We start from the raw sequence: 14,912 nt of genomic DNA, 5'->3' as shown, positions 1-14,912 counted from the left end.
AGACTTTTTTTAGAGCAGTTTTAGATTTCCCATATGCCCCCTGCCCTCACACACGCATAGCCTCCTCCATAGTGGTACATTTGTTACAACTGATGAGCCTACATCCACACAATGGATATGCGCTTTTAAAAGTACAATATATGGGGGCTGGCCAGTGGCGAAAGCGGTTAAGTGGGCATGCTCCGCTGCAGTGGCCCGGAGTTCGCTGGTTCAGATCCTGGGCGCGCACCAACACACTGCTTGTCAAGCCATGCTGTGGCGGTGTCCCATATAGAGTAGAGGAAGATGGGCACGAATGTTAGCCCAGGGCCAGTCTTCCTCAGCCAAAAAAAAAAACAGAGGAGGATTGGCAGATGTTAGCACAGGGCTGATCTCCTCACACACACACACACACACAAAAGTAGGATATATGTTGCTAAATTTCCCCTCCACTCCCCCACTCCCCAAGAAACCAATTTGCACCAATATACACGCACACCAACAGCAAGGAGGATACAATAATAATAAAAAATAATAATAATAATACATGCTTTCCATAGAAAATCTAAAAATAGAGAAAAGGACTAGGAAGAAATTTAAAGTAGACTGTCAGCCCCAACCCTAGAGATAACACCATTGACCAGGTGGTGACTTTAATTTCCGCATGTAATTTCTAATAAGGTGGATGTTTGATACAGAGAAAAATCATCTCCTTCCACGTTGGTAAAGCAGAAAGTACGATGACGAAGCCTATAAACAACTCCCTCATGGTCCTCTTCCCCAGGAATTTAGGTGAGAACTCTTGACCCGGATCTTTGAAAATACACTTTGGCATTCTCATCTCCATGGCAACCCAAGGCTCCTTTACCAACATCCGGCTCCTGAGTGATTGATAGTGATCGCATCCAATAGACTACTTTCACTTGCCGTTTCCAACCAATTGGATGGAAGCGGGAGCCTAGGGGCGTTCCCACCGATATAAAGGCGGGGAGCGCCTTCCTTACGTCTGCCGTGCGTCATCAGTGTGAGCCAAGGGCACGTTTGGCCCGCCTCGCTCCAGGGAGCAGTAACGTTGTTGTCACGGCCATGAGCTGCGCCCTGGCAGCGGCCCCTCGCTCTCTGTGGCGGCTGTGCACGGGGGCCCGGCGGCCCCACTCAGGTAACGGGCGTGCGCGGCCGCGGCCCCGCGCTCGGCCGGCGAGCCAGGGAATTTTCCCCGGCGGCTTTGGCCGGAGAGGTCACGGGGGACGCGTTTACTACGTCACAGGGCTGCGACGCATGCGACTGGGCCGCGGGCGGGCGGGGCTGCGGGCCTGCCGGGCGGAACGCCGGTGGTTTTCGGCAGTAACGCTGTGGGATGTGCGCTCCGGTCGGCGCGTCGGGGAGTGACGTGTTTGCACACCTGTGCTGTGACGTCACTGCAGGTGTGGTCGTGGGGACCGTTGGCGACCTTGCAATTTCAGTGTCCCACGGTGTCATCGTAGCCTTTGCTCAGGGCCTCGCCAGGCCGAGGGCGGTCGTTTGACCAGCAGCATCGCCCCCCAAACCCAGCGAGTTAGAAATGCAGATTCTCAGGTCCCACCCTGACCTCCTGGTCTCTGTGTGTATTTAACAAGACCTGCGAGTGAGCTGTACGCGCTATGAAGTTTGAGGAGCGCCAGGGTGATGGGAGGAGCGTGGAATTTGGATCCTCTCTTCTCCCTTCATCTGAGCTGCCTCCGAAGATTGTGAGGTCGTTTTCTCAGAGTTACATCATTCGTGTAGCGTCTTCAGGATTTTTGCCTTATAGCGATACCACTTGTACTTTTAATTGCTAAATGTGTCTTTTCTAGAGCCGTATTCCATTTTTAAATTAAATAATGTCATAGAAACTAAGTCCGTAGGGTAAACAGAAAACCAGTATCACCTGCCCTAAACAGAGTAATCATAAAAAATAAGTATGCTGAAAACAGAGAGTTATTAAATTGTATTAGATACTGTTGCCTCCCAAGGGTTGAACGCAAGACTTTCTTTCTTTCTGGTGAAAAAGGGAGATTAGCAAGTGTTAGGAAGGTGTTCAGGATGTACCAGCTGTGAACAGAGACATCCTCCTTGATGAAATCAAAAAGATTGGAAGAGAATTGAAAAGAGAGTAACTCTTACTACATGGGTGTTAAGCCACTTAAGATCTTCCCAAACACCCCTTAAATCCTCCTACTTAGCACCACCCACTGGTAGGTGTTTCATACTTTGGGAAAACATGAATATAAAATGATGCATTTGAGAGCTTCTAGCACTGGGCCTCAGCTTTGTATTATATCATTTTAAAGTGTGTAACAATACAGGCAAAATTCATGATTGTTGAACATGAATTTTAATGCTCCTTTGTTGAGCCAATGAGCATAACAGAATAAGAATCATGCTTTTTCATTTATAAAGTTACTTTGCTTCCTGTGTGTTATTGTATCTTCAAGATAACTCAGTAAGAAAGGTTTTAGTACTGTTATGTTTTCCCTTAAGAGGAAATAACCTGATTATTGTCAATTTTATATGTAAGAAAAGGTGATTCTGCATTTTAGAATGCAGTTTAAGGATACATCACCAGGGCTTAAATATATTCAGTCTGTGACCCAGTAATTCCATTTCTGTGAAGCTAAGGAAGTAACCCCATCTATGAAAAGCTTCATGCACAAAGATAGTTATCACATCATTATTTATACAGAAAAAAATTGGAAATAACCTAACTATATTACGATAGAAGTAATCTCTGATACTGGATGGCCTATTATATAGCCATTAAAAATGACATTTACTCATAGAAAAAAGATAAAATGAAATACACTGATTTTAGTAATGATTACTTCTAACTGGTGGGATTATGGATGATTTTAATTTTCTTCTTTATAATTTTCTGTATTTTCCAAAGTTTCCACCATAAATAACTATTATAATTAGATAAGAAATTTATTTGTAAATAATACTCAGAATAAGTTCATGGTGACTGAAGAAACAGCTTACCAAATTGTACGGAAAACGTACTCTCAGTACAAACCCAAACAGGAGCGTAGGAGATACAACCTGTTTATATTGATTGCCTCTAGGTGACAGCATGTGGGGGATTTTTTGTTGATTTCACCTTCTTGGTTTTCCACCTACAGTGGGAGAAGAGAGTGTGTCTTTGTGTGTGCGCACGTGTGCACAGACTACTAACAAACTCTCCGTGGTGTGCAGGATTTAATTCACATCCCTTAGCATGGCCTACATACCACAGGGACCCCAGGTGACATTTTAAAAATTGAGCTATAATTCACATACCATAAAATTTCCCCTTTTAATTTTTACAACTCAGTGGTTTTTGGTACATTCACAAAGTTGTACAGCCATCACCACTATCTAATTCCAGAACATTTTCACCCCAAAAGAAACCCTGTACCAATTAGCAGTCACTCCCCATTTCCCCTTTTCCCCAGCCTCTGTCAATCACTAATCTACTTTCAATTTCTATTAATTTGCCTGTTCTGGCCGTTTCATGCAAATAGAATCATACAATATGTGGCCTTTTGTGTCTGGTTCTTTAACTTAGCGCAGTGTTTCCAGGTTCATCCATGTTGTAGCTTGTATCAGTACTTCATTCCTTTTTATTGTTGACTAATACTCCATTGTATGGATATCTTACATTTTGTTTATTCATTTATCAATTGATGGGCCTTTGAGTGTTCACTTTTTGGCTATTGTGATTCATACTACTATGAACATTCGTGTACAAGTTTTTGTGTGGATGTATGTTTTCAGGGCTCTTGAGTGGAATTGCTCGGTCATGTGGTAACTCTGTGTTTAACGTTTTGAGGGCCAGTTTCCCAAAGCAGCTGCACCGTTTTACATTCCTGCCAGCAACTTATGAGGGTTTCTGTTTCTCCACATCCTCACCAACACTTAGTAATGTCTGTCTTTTTTATTATGGCCATTCTAGTGGGTATAAAGTGGCATCTCATTGTGTTTTTCATTTGCATTTCCTTAATGACTAATGATGTCAGGCATCTTTTCATGTGCTTACTGGCCATTCGTTTATCTTCTTTGGAGAAATAGCTACTTAAATCTTTTGCCCATTTTTAAATTAGGTTATTTATCTTTTCATTGTTGAGTTGTAAGGGTTCTTTGTTCTTTATATATTCTGGACACTAGTCCCCCAGATATATAATTTGCAAATATTTTCTCCCATTCTATGTGTTGTCTTTTTACTTTCTTGATGGTCTCCTTTGAAGCACAAAAGTTTCAATTTGAGCAAGTCCAATTTATCTCTTTTTTCTTTTGTTGTTAGTGTTTTTGATGTCATAGTTAATAAACCATTGCCTAATCCAAGGGCATGAAGATTTATACCTAAAAAAGAAAAAGAAATGCTGATTCTGAATTGTCTGAGGTTAGTGTTAGAGACAGAACATGTATTTTCTGACTCTAGCTCCATCCCCATTCTGTGGTCCATTCCATACTTTATAAAGATACCTTGCAGAGATTGTGAAAAGATAGAAATGGCAAATATTACGATACCCAGTCCTACACACTCCCCCAAAAATCATTTATTAGTTGCCTAAATTGAGAAAAGTGGTGCAGTGCTAGGGAATAGTCTAGTGTGTTTTAATACAAATAGAATCCTACCCCTTACCCATCAAAAGTCAGCTGTGTGTTTGAACTCATTCTATGTTCTCAGCCCCTTGCTGTTTCTCAGTAAATGTTTTTAGTGAGTGCTGAGTTCTCTCTCGAGTTCTTTCCCGTTAACATGGTTTTGGATTGGGAGTAACAAAATGGAGCAGACAAGGTTAATCTGAGAAATAGAGCCAGCTCGTCATTTTCAGCTCCTGAGCCGCCTCATCCTCAAGCAGATCAGCGTGATGGACGCCCAGTCCTTAGGACGTGGAGGCAGAAACCTTGGTGACAGGCCACCTTGACTGTGTCAAATGTCTAACAGCATTCTCCACATAAAAACATGACTGTGGACCTCTGACCCACTGTCTGACGGCACAGGTCTGAGCAGTACGTCACGCCTGGCAGAATCGGGCTCTGTCCAGTTTCTTGAGTCAGCTGTGCCCAGCGCGATGGAGCGGGTCTTGTGGAGGAGCGGATCTTGTGCATCAGAGCTGGGTCACCAGGCTGCAGAACTCTGTGTCCACGCTCCTTTGTTTAGAGTGTGGCATTTGAAGCCCCACTCAGTCAAAAAGTTCAGGTGCAGAACCACCCCGAATTCCACCAAGCCTACCCCATCACCTTGTGTCCAGAGCACTCAAGCCTTTTTAATGAAAGAACTATGGGTGTACCCAAAATGGATTTTTCCACACATTTTCTGGGTGTCGAAGTTAGCCTAAATGGAAAGAAGTATCCATAAGAAACATGGTAGTCATACACAAGAGCCCTGAAACATGTCTCAAGGGGATGCCAGTGCAGGTCAAAGTTCACAGTACAAACTAAACGCCCTCTCTGGGTCTCCATTTCCATATCTGCAAAATGGGGCGACAACACCTTACACGCCTCAATGCTTTACAAAACCCTTCTCTTAGGGGAAAAATACTTTCAAGATACCCTAATACAAGGCTCAGAGAATTTAATCAAGGTGATACTCTTGGGAGATTTTTAAAAAGACAAGATCTAATCTGTCCTGAAGAATTTACACTTTGAAGACAAGAAGATTTCAGTTGAGTTGATTATGTACCATGATGAGGTGAAACCTAAGTTCTAAGGCTTGAATCTCAAAATCAGATGCCCATGGCTGTGAATGTTTTTAAGAGAACTTAAATGTGTGGTTCTCGACCTTGGCTACAGAGAAGATTCTACACAGAGCTTTTTAAAAGTATCAATGCAGGGCCCCCTGCCAGAGGTCGACTGGGGAGGAGCATCTGTGGTTCTGAAAGCCCCCCCGGGGTTCTGTGCTGCCTGGGCTGGGAACGGAGGGCGGGTGGATTGGAGAACCAGGCCGCTCTAGAGGCAGCTGCTGGCTAACTGCCTGGGGAGAAGGCAGGCTCAGTATTTCCAGATCTTCATACATTGATGCCAGAAAGCTTATCTAAAGGAGGTGAAATCTTCTGTGTTTTTAAGTGTTGGTAACTAATTCACTTTTTTAAAGAAACACTGCAGGTTAAACAGAATACACTTAAGGGCATGCCTGACCTACCGGGAACTCATTTGTGACCTTTGTTCTAAGATGCCCCCTTCTTCTGTCTGTAGAAGGAAACATCTCAGTTTTACCTAACAGTAACGAAGAATAAACACTTGCATTGCAGCTTATGGAAGAAGATTTGGTGTCAGGTTTTGCAGTTCAAAAATGACCTTAGACAATATCAACTGGGCAGCTGTGGATCGAATAATCCGAGTGGATCACGCAGGTGAATATGGAGCGAACCGCATCTACGCAGGGCAGATGGCCATCCTGGGCCGGACGAGCGTCGGGCCGGTCATTCAGGTGGGCACGCCTTCGTCTCTCTCAGCCTGGCCTACTGAACAGGGGCATCCAGAGGCCTTCAAGGAGTGAGTCACATTCGGTCGTGCGTCCTCAGGGGAGGTGCTGTGGTCCCCAAGAGAGGAAAAAGTGGTTGTTGGGGTGGGGCGGGGGGGAGGGAGGCACGACAAGCATAGTATTCTTTATATGTGTAAAGCAGAGATAGACATCTGGTACATAAACAGATGCACGGTTTATCTGTGGTATTAAAACTTGATGGCGGGGGCGGGCAGTAAGGAAGAAGGCTTGAGATTCACTGCATTAGGTGCAAGCACTGGTTGCTGGGAGGTTGTGGTCCTGCCCCAGTGGAGATCTTTTGTATTGAGAGGCAGAGGGAGGGGCCCAGGCCTCGTAGTCACCCAGACCCTGCTTCACAGTGCAGCCTTCTCCCATCTCCCTCCTGTGTGACCTTCGGGAGGTCACACACCCTCTCTGGGTCTCCATTTCCACATCTGCAAAATGGGCTGAGAACGCCTACCTCACTGGGTTTCGGTGAGGAAAAAATGAGCTGGTGTAGAGCAGCTAATACAATGCCGGGCGTGTCATAGACACTCAGCACAGGTTAAACTGCCTGCTCTGAGTCCCTGGGCAAGTTCCTTAACCTCTCTGTGCCTCACTTTCTTCATCTGTGTGGTGGGGATAATCACAGTTTGTCCTTCACAAAGCGGTTGTGCAGATTCAGTGAGTTGCGTGCGTAAAGCTGTTGACACTTAGCAAGTGCGTGTCAGCTCTTACTGTCCTTCTCCCTTGTTCCTCTGATGTAAATGGTGCTTATATTCCAGCAGCCTGGAAGGGATTACACAGTAGCTCACGTTCTGCCCTCCTCATTTTGAAACAGGCCAATGAAACATCTCGTTTCTCATGGGTGGGGACGCTTGTGGTTTAATAGGCACGTTGTGGGTCTGAGGAACCATGGATCATGGCACGCTTCTCTGGAATTGAGATAACAGGCTCTTCTCTTGGTTCGTTGGCATCTCTTCTCCGTATCCAAGATTCTTTTTAGTCTGATGTTGTGCTTTTTTCTTTGATGATTCAGGGGAGATGGGGGAAATAGCAGTTCTCATCATTTTCTCCGTTCCTATTTTGCTTCCTTTATGGACAGGGCAGGTAGCTTCCTTGGTATATAGCAGGGGACCTCTATGGAATGCTTGCGTTCTTTTTTTTTATGTTTTTTACAGAAAATGTGGGATCAAGAAAAGGACCACTTGAAAAAGTTCAACGAGTTGATGGTTGCATTCAGGGTGCGGCCAACGATTCTGATGCCCTTCTGGAACGTGGTGGGGTTCATGCTGGGTATGTGTCTGTCCAGAAGAGCTTATGTGAGCTTAGGAATCTGGGACGATTCATTGTTTTTTTTTTGTTTTTTGTTTTTGTGTGTGAGGAAGATCAGCCCTGTGCTAACATCTGCCAGTCCTTCTCTTTTTTTGCTAAGGAAGACTGGCCTTGGGCTAACATCCACGCCCATCTACCTCCACTTTATATGGGACGCCGCCACAGCATGGCTTGACAAGCGGTGCGTCAGTGCGCGCCCGGGATCCGAACCAGCGAACCCCGGACCGCCACAGCGGAGCGCTCACACTTAACCAATTGCACCACTGGGCTGGCCCTATGGGACAATTCATTGTTAAAGTACCAATTCCACAATTCTTGCTGTGTCCTCTACAGCCTTTTTATTTCCTTAATATTTTTCTAAAGTTAAATGGACTGGCTTTTTTTTTTTTAACTTTAAGATCGAATCTTAAAATCAGTACTTTCATAAATAGAAGGTACAGAAAAAATAAACACAACAGAGGGGTAATACAACTAGAGTGATTCAACTGTGGCCAGATGTTCCCTGACAAAGGTTCTACACCTGAGGTCAGCTCATTCTTAAAAAGGGAGAAGTGTAAATGGTACAGAAGAATCAAGAGGCAGACTCTCCCCAGTGAAGACTTTCTCCTTGCCTCACACAGAGGGTTAGAAAGAGCACTGGAAAGAGAAAAGCGTCCTTACTGTGTGATTCAGGGTTTACCACTGCGACCTGTACCATCAGAACAGTGGTTTTCAACGGGGGCAGGTTGCTCCTGGGGACACTTGGCAGTATCTGGAGACATCTTTGGTTCTCACAACTGGGGATGCCTCAGACAACTAGTGGGTAGAGGCCAGGGACGCTGCTAAACATCCTGCGAGGCACAGGACAGCCCCCCAGCAGGGAATTACCCAGCCCCAAAGTCCACAGTGCCGAGGCTGACAGACCCTGCCCTGCCCTGGGCTCGCTTCCCAGCGGCATCAGCCTCATCCCTCACTGCTCTGGATTTGACGATTCCAGGAGCGGGGACCGCCCTGCTCGGGAAGGAGGGTGCGATGGCCTGCACTGTGGCTGTGGAGGAGTCCATCGCACATCACTACAACAACCAGATCAGGACGCTGATGGAGGAGGATCCCGAAAAATACGAGGAGCTTCTTCAGGTAACTGACTATACCCTGGAAAGGGGTTGATAAGGGGGAAAGGGGCAGATATGCAATTTGGTAAGAAGAGAAAAAAAAATAGAATGTTAGGGAACGATGGGGCCTTAGACATCTAGGTCAGTGCCCCATCTTCAAGGCAAGCAAACTGAGGCAAAGCTGAAGCCGTGTGCCCCAGGCACGTGCTCAGGCAGAGCTGGGACTAGAACCCGTGTCTCCTGAGCCCAGGCCTGTATTCTCTCCACTTGTGAACCCTTGATAGATCCTGAGCAGGTGCTGTGAGCACGAACCCTTCAGATTAAATGAATGAGCTAATAGATATCCTCAAATAATTTTCCACAGCAAGTAAGGGAACTGTTAATTTTTTTTAACGCCTGTATCAGGGTTTGGTAAACCATGACCTGTGGCCGACCGCCTGTTTCTGGAAATGAAGTTTTGTTGGAACAGAGCCACATCCGTTCGTCCACATGTCCACAGCTGCTGTCCCCTCTACGATGGCAGAGTTGACTCGTCGTGACAGGGACCTTACCGCCCGCAAAGGAAAAGTTTCCTACCCCGTCTCAGATGATACTGTGAGGCTGTAGCCTCCAAAATAAGACAGACAGCAGGAGGGCCAGAATGCTGACTTGCTTTGATTTCTTTTTATTTAACCAGGTGATAAAGAAGTTTCGGGACGAAGAGCTTGAGCACCATGACATTGGCCTTGAACATGACGCGGAACTGGTGGGCGCCCACCATTGCTGTCCTCTTAGACACCTTATTTGGAAGGTTGAGGGGCGGGAAAGTTTCTGTTCTCGGAAAGATAGATTTCACAGTGGCCGTGAAAGAAACAAAAGCGATACAGTGCTTTGCCAGAAAGCAAGCAGACGCACTGCCCCCAGCGGGATCTCGCTTCCTGCTTCCTCCCGGACCCTCTCCCCAGCGCCTTCTTTTCCCTTCCCGTGAGACACCGGATGGTTCCCGGATGATGCTCGTGTTTTGGCAGTAGCAGAGGCGTTCCAATCTTTTGAATAGGTTTTTTTTCCAATTTAAAATAAATTGTTTCTTAGATCTTATTTCTTATCCAGGCCTGCATCTTACAACTAAAAGAGAACATATAATGTGTTTCTTTTGTTTGCTTATTATTGTTTTTAACAGGCCCCAGCATATGCTGTGTTGAAGAGCATTATCCAGGCCGGGTGCAGCGTGGCGATATATTTATCAGAAAGATACTAACGTATGTCCACTTTTCCTTGTCTATAAAAGAGGATAGCTATTTAACAAGTGACATTGGCAGAAAAGGAAACGTACAATTATTGATACATGAATTTTGTTGATAAGCTGTGAGAGGTTTTTTGTCGTTAGTAAAACTCTCCAGTGTTGAGTATTTTCCGTGCTGCCTTATGCCATAAGGCCAATGGTTCACCATGTACATTCACATAACAGCAAACGAAGCTGGTCTATTGTTAATTTTTTCCGAAAACATCAAGAATGAATCATTCAGAAAATAACAGGAATCTTTAAGGAAAAAAAAATTGAGTTTACTGGTAACAAAAGGTAATTTAAAACACCAGAGTGTTTAAGATGGACAAAGTAAAATTGTCAGGTCCCTCAGGTGAGTGGAAGACTCATCGTTTCCATTTTGAATTGTGGAGTTAAGAGCGGGTTACTTCCATCAGAGAATATATTAAATTGTGGATTATTTACAAGGTTGAATGATAATCATTTCCTTTAGGTCTGTTACCAAAAGAATGGATCAAAACTGACAAATTTTCTTACTTTGTGGGAATCTTTCATGACTTGCAGATTTTTGAATAATATAGGAGAAACGTGGATCAGTGGTCCTCTCTGACTGCACACTAGAGTGCCCTGCAGCACTTTATAAAATTCTCAGATCAGAGACCAAAAATTCTGATGGAATTAGGGCGGGGCCCAGTATCAGGATGGTGTCAGACGCCCCGACGTGATTCTAGTGGGAGTCGGGGCTGGGAAGCCCCCAACTAGACTGCCCGCCGCTTGGGGTGAAGAGCCCCGTCTTTCAGGGCTTCGCGTCCCCAGCGCCCCATGCTTACTCAGCCCCTCATGACCAGGCATGACCTGCCTCGCCAGGGTCCGGTGTTGAAGGACAGTGGACACTGGCATAGTTTAGATTAATCATCTGCAACCTCTCTCTCTTCCTAAACCAAGAGTGAGTTTAGTTTTTTGTGATCAAGCGAATCAGTCTTCTGACACTAATTGCAATAAATGAAACATGGGGGAGAAGGGTTAAAGACAATTTGAGACTCCACGCTCTTGTGCTGGGTCCCACCCCGACGTCTGTGGGAGAGTTTATGTTGTCGGCTAACAGGTGAAAAGCCAGGTTCCCATGCGGTTACTGCCTCATGTCTATATTATTTTATAAGTGCGCATTCTATGTCTTTCCTGTTTAAGACCATGAGTTTATTGAGGGCAAGACATCTTTTCCAGTTGTTGGTACCTAGTCGGTGCCCACTTAAAGGAAGGAAGGAGGGGAGGCAAGGAGAAGGGAGGGAGGGATCAAGCAGCTTAAGCCTTAAGCAGCTGCAGAACTGCCAGGAAGATGGCCTCCTGGACGTTCTTCCTCTCCTCTGGGTCTCTCAACGCCAGAGGGTCCCAGGGTGCGGTCCTTTATATACTTAAGTGTGAGTCCCTATTCAGAGAGATGATTTGCAGATATTTTCTCCTGCTCTGTGGTTGTCTTTTCACATTCTGCATGGTGTTCTTTGAAGCACAAAAGTTTATTTTGATGAAGGCCAATGTATCTATGTTTTCTTTTGTTGCTTCTGCTTTTGGTGTCATATCTAACTAACTGTTGCCTAATCCAAGGTCACACAGATTTACCCTTATATTTTCTTTTAAGAGCTTTAGCATTACCATTTAGATTTTTAGTCTGTTTTGAGGTAAATTTTGTATATGCTGTGAAGTAGGGGTCCAGACTCATTCTTTTGCATGTGGATATCAAGCCTGTATGTTTTTTTTTTTTAAATCATCAGCAAGAAGCAAAGAGAATGGCCTTCCTTCCACTGAATTGTACACTTTAAAACGGTGAATTTTATGCGATGTGAATCTATAGCAATAAAATATACGGGATTTATAGTTTTACGGTGTATTTGAAAGCAGGTCTAGGCTGTTAACTGGGGACGAGATATCTGTAGCATGCCACCCTTCCAGCCAGCAGAGCAGGTAGAAGCCTGGTCTTCTGAGATGCTGTGCTGTTTCCTGTGTCAGAGCTCATTTTCTAAGTTTTCAGGCAGGAATCTTAGTCACATGAAGACACTGTACAAGCCTTGTTAAAAGCCCAGATTCGCTGCTGTTTGTTTAGCAGCCCCTTCAGAATTGACGGCTGATGTGTAGAGCTTCCAGAACAAGACCAGAGAGGTTTTCTGAATCCCCCTTTGATTGCTTTTAATTCCATTACAGCTTGTCCTTGTGTATTAACAAGGTAGTCTTGTCTTCCCGTTACTTTACTGCTCTGACCTTTCAGGGGAAATGTGATTTTAAAATTGGACACCATCCAAAGATGATGCCAGGATGAAAAAGGATGTTATTCTTGCAAGCAGTATAGTTCCAAAGAGGCGATCTGAGCTAGAGTCCTTTGCATGTGTGTTGGATTCCATCCCTGAGTGTGGTCCCTGGACCAACAGCAGTGGTAGCGCCTGGGAGTGTGTTAGATGTGTAGAATTTGGGGCTCCTCCCCAGACCTGCTAAATGGGAATCTGCATTTAACAAGATGTGGTGGTTTTACAGCATGTCCACAGATTCCCTGATGCTCCACTGTTGGGTGGAGCCTCACTCCCCTGGCCTGGAGCGTGGGCTGTACTTAGTGACTTGTTCACATAAAACAGAATGTGGCGGATAGATGGAGTGTGACTTCCAAGGCTGCTGGGTCATAAAAGACGTTGCAGCTTCCACCTTTCTCTCCAGGATCTCTCTCTGGGGGAAGCCGGCTGCCGTGTGGTGAGGACACTCAAGCAGTTAATCTGTGGAGGGTCACGTGACCAAGAACTGAGGCCTCCTGCGAACAGCCCTGTGTTTGTGGCCCCTCGGAAGTGAATCCTTCACCCGGTACAGGCCTTCGGATGCCTGCAGCCTCATGAGGGAGGCGGAGCCGGAACCACCCCTCGAAGTCACTCCTGGACTCCTGACCCTCAGCAGCCCTGTTACATAATAAATGTCTGTTGTTTTCAGCTGCTGAGTTTTGGGTGGTTTCTTACACAGCAATAGAGAACCAATACACAACATCTCCAGGTGACTGGAAGCACAGTTAAGTTTGAGAAGCTGTGAACTAGGTCATGAACTCCTGGAAGGCAGAGACTATCTCAGTCATTTCCATATTCTCAGAGCTTAGCACCGTGCCTGACACTCGGTAAATTTGTGTGGACTAACCACAAAATTAAATTGCTGTTTTTAAAAAAGTAAAACTCTTTTTGTAATAAATAGTGCATGTGTGCACACAGTGAAATATTCCCACAGTGCTAAAGGGTCTTTACAGTGACAAGTGAATCTCCCTGTAGACTGCTTGTTGATTCCAGGAAACTGTGACCACTTGGCTTATTTTGCAATTAACTGTGAGCAGTCTGCCACAAAATACAGTCCATTCTTTTGTCACTTCTGGAAGTAATACTTGCCTCAAAATCAAAAAATATAAACTGCATGTAAGTTAAAAAAAAGTGCCCCTTCCGAACTCATTCCCTAGAAGTAACCATTATTAATAATTCGTTTATCTTTTTTTCCAGACTTTTTAAAAATCTGTCATGCATCCATGTATGCATTTGGGTTTGGGTTGTCCGCTAAATGGAATAATACTGTGCATCTTGATCTACAATTTGCGTTTTCATTCTGTGACCTATGTTGGCCATCTTTCCAAGTCAGTACTAGAGAGCCACCTCATTCCTCTAATTGGCTGCAGGACTCTTCCGTTCCACGGCGGCGCCACCACGAGGCCCGCGACCGCACCGGCCTCTACCCAGCCAGTGCGGTTCTGACTGCTTGGCTCACTGGTCTGCCCACGCACTGGACACGTGCTCCCCTCGCCCCTTCACAGGGGAGGCGATGGAGGCCTTAACCACTAGGCCCCTCGGCTTCTTCCTCTCTTCCCCATCGGTGCACGCTTGGGCTATTAGTACGGAATTTGGGGACCTCTAATGCTGCAGGGGCCACCTTTGAACAGTCTTCGTGGAACCCCTCGGGGTTCTTGACCTTTTGAAGATGTCATGCCTCCTTGAGAATATGATTAAAGCTCTGGACCCGTCCCCAGAACCTCTTAAGGCCCCCCGTAGGACCTCTTGATCCCGGTGATTTGAGAAGAAAACATGACCTTTCCCAGCCGAGGGGAACAGAAGAAACCCTTCCTGAAACTGCTCTCTGGCTCTGCGGGAGCGCAAAGCACTTTTCCACGGAATAAGCTTGCAAAGCTTTAAAGGGCTCCTCTTGCCTTCGGGGACGTGCTTCCTTCCCACCCCGGCCTCCCGAAAGGGCAGCCCCGCAGGGCGGTGACGGAACACGACGGCTCCTTCCATCCCGGATGGGGGGGCGGGGGGAGACCGGCTCCCGGCGCCAGGGGCGGGGAAGGTTTCGGCTCCCCGGCGCCCGCCCGCCCGCGGCCAGCAGAGGGCGCCCTCGGCCCGGAGTCCCGAGTCGGGCGGGCCCGCCGCCCGCGCGGCGGGTCGTTTCCAGAAGGTCTCTGGGAGAACGCCTGGCGAGCAAGGCAGGTAATTGCTACGTGTTGTGATAATCTGGCGCCAATAAACCCACCTCCTGCTCCCCGCTGTTGGCCGGGAGTGGAATGTCACATTCGGACACGGCCCGAGGCGGAGGGCCACCGCCCGGAGCAGCCTCATCAGGGAGGAGGCATTCTCTTACAGAAAAGGGAGAGAGGAAAACGCAGGGGAGGCCGATTAGTCTCTGTCTAGCGGGACTCCGTGGAGAACCCGGCTTCCAGCACCAAGCGGTGTCGGACGGGCAGCGCTGAATGGTTACGCGTGAGTCCCCGCTGCTCCTGGACACGGCTGGCTCACACACACCTCCC

General features: G+C 46.4%; 1 protein-coding gene across 2 annotated transcripts; it reads left to right on the top strand.

Annotated features, from left to right (window-relative positions):
- The first annotated feature begins 999 nt into the window (after positions 1-999).
- On the top strand, positions 1,000-13,071 carry COQ7 (coenzyme Q7, hydroxylase). 2 transcript variants are annotated; one of them, XM_004441827.3, is made up of 7 exons: positions 1,000-1,138; positions 6,228-6,406; positions 7,621-7,735; positions 8,751-8,890; positions 9,542-9,610; positions 10,025-10,103; positions 12,809-13,071. In XM_004441827.3, the coding sequence occupies exons 1-6, from the start codon at positions 1,066-1,068 to the stop codon at positions 10,100-10,102; spliced, it is 654 nt and encodes a 217-aa protein (XP_004441884.1). In that variant the 5' UTR covers positions 1,000-1,065; the 3' UTR covers position 10,103; positions 12,809-13,071. The 2 variants fall into 2 exon arrangements, with proteins under 2 accessions (XP_004441884.1, XP_087273174.1); XM_087417048.1 differs by lacking the exon at positions 1,000-1,138 and adding an exon at positions 1,314-1,403.
- The last annotated feature ends 1,841 nt before the right edge of the window (positions 13,072-14,912 follow it).

The sequence above is a fragment of the Ceratotherium simum genome, chromosome 26 (assembly GCF_057802395.1).
Source record: "Ceratotherium simum simum isolate JZ-2026a chromosome 26, ASM5780239v1, whole genome shotgun sequence".
NCBI lineage: Eukaryota > Metazoa > Chordata > Mammalia > Perissodactyla > Rhinocerotidae > Ceratotherium > Ceratotherium simum.
Note: the sequence above shows the minus strand (reverse complement) of the source record. Positions and strands in the feature narration are given on the sequence as shown.

Excerpts from the sequence above, each read along its gene's own strand:
- COQ7 (XM_004441827.3), top strand. The coding sequence starts at position 1,066 with ATGAGCTGCGCCCTGGCAGCGGCCCCTCGCTCTCTGTGGCGGCTGTGC. Across the intron at positions 1,139-6,227 it reads GGCCCGGCGGCCCCACTCAG|CTTATGGAAGAAGATTTGGT; the intron begins GTAACGGGCGTG and ends CTTGCATTGCAG. Across the intron at positions 6,407-7,620 it reads GCGTCGGGCCGGTCATTCAG|AAAATGTGGGATCAAGAAAA; the intron begins GTGGGCACGCCT and ends TGTTTTTTACAG.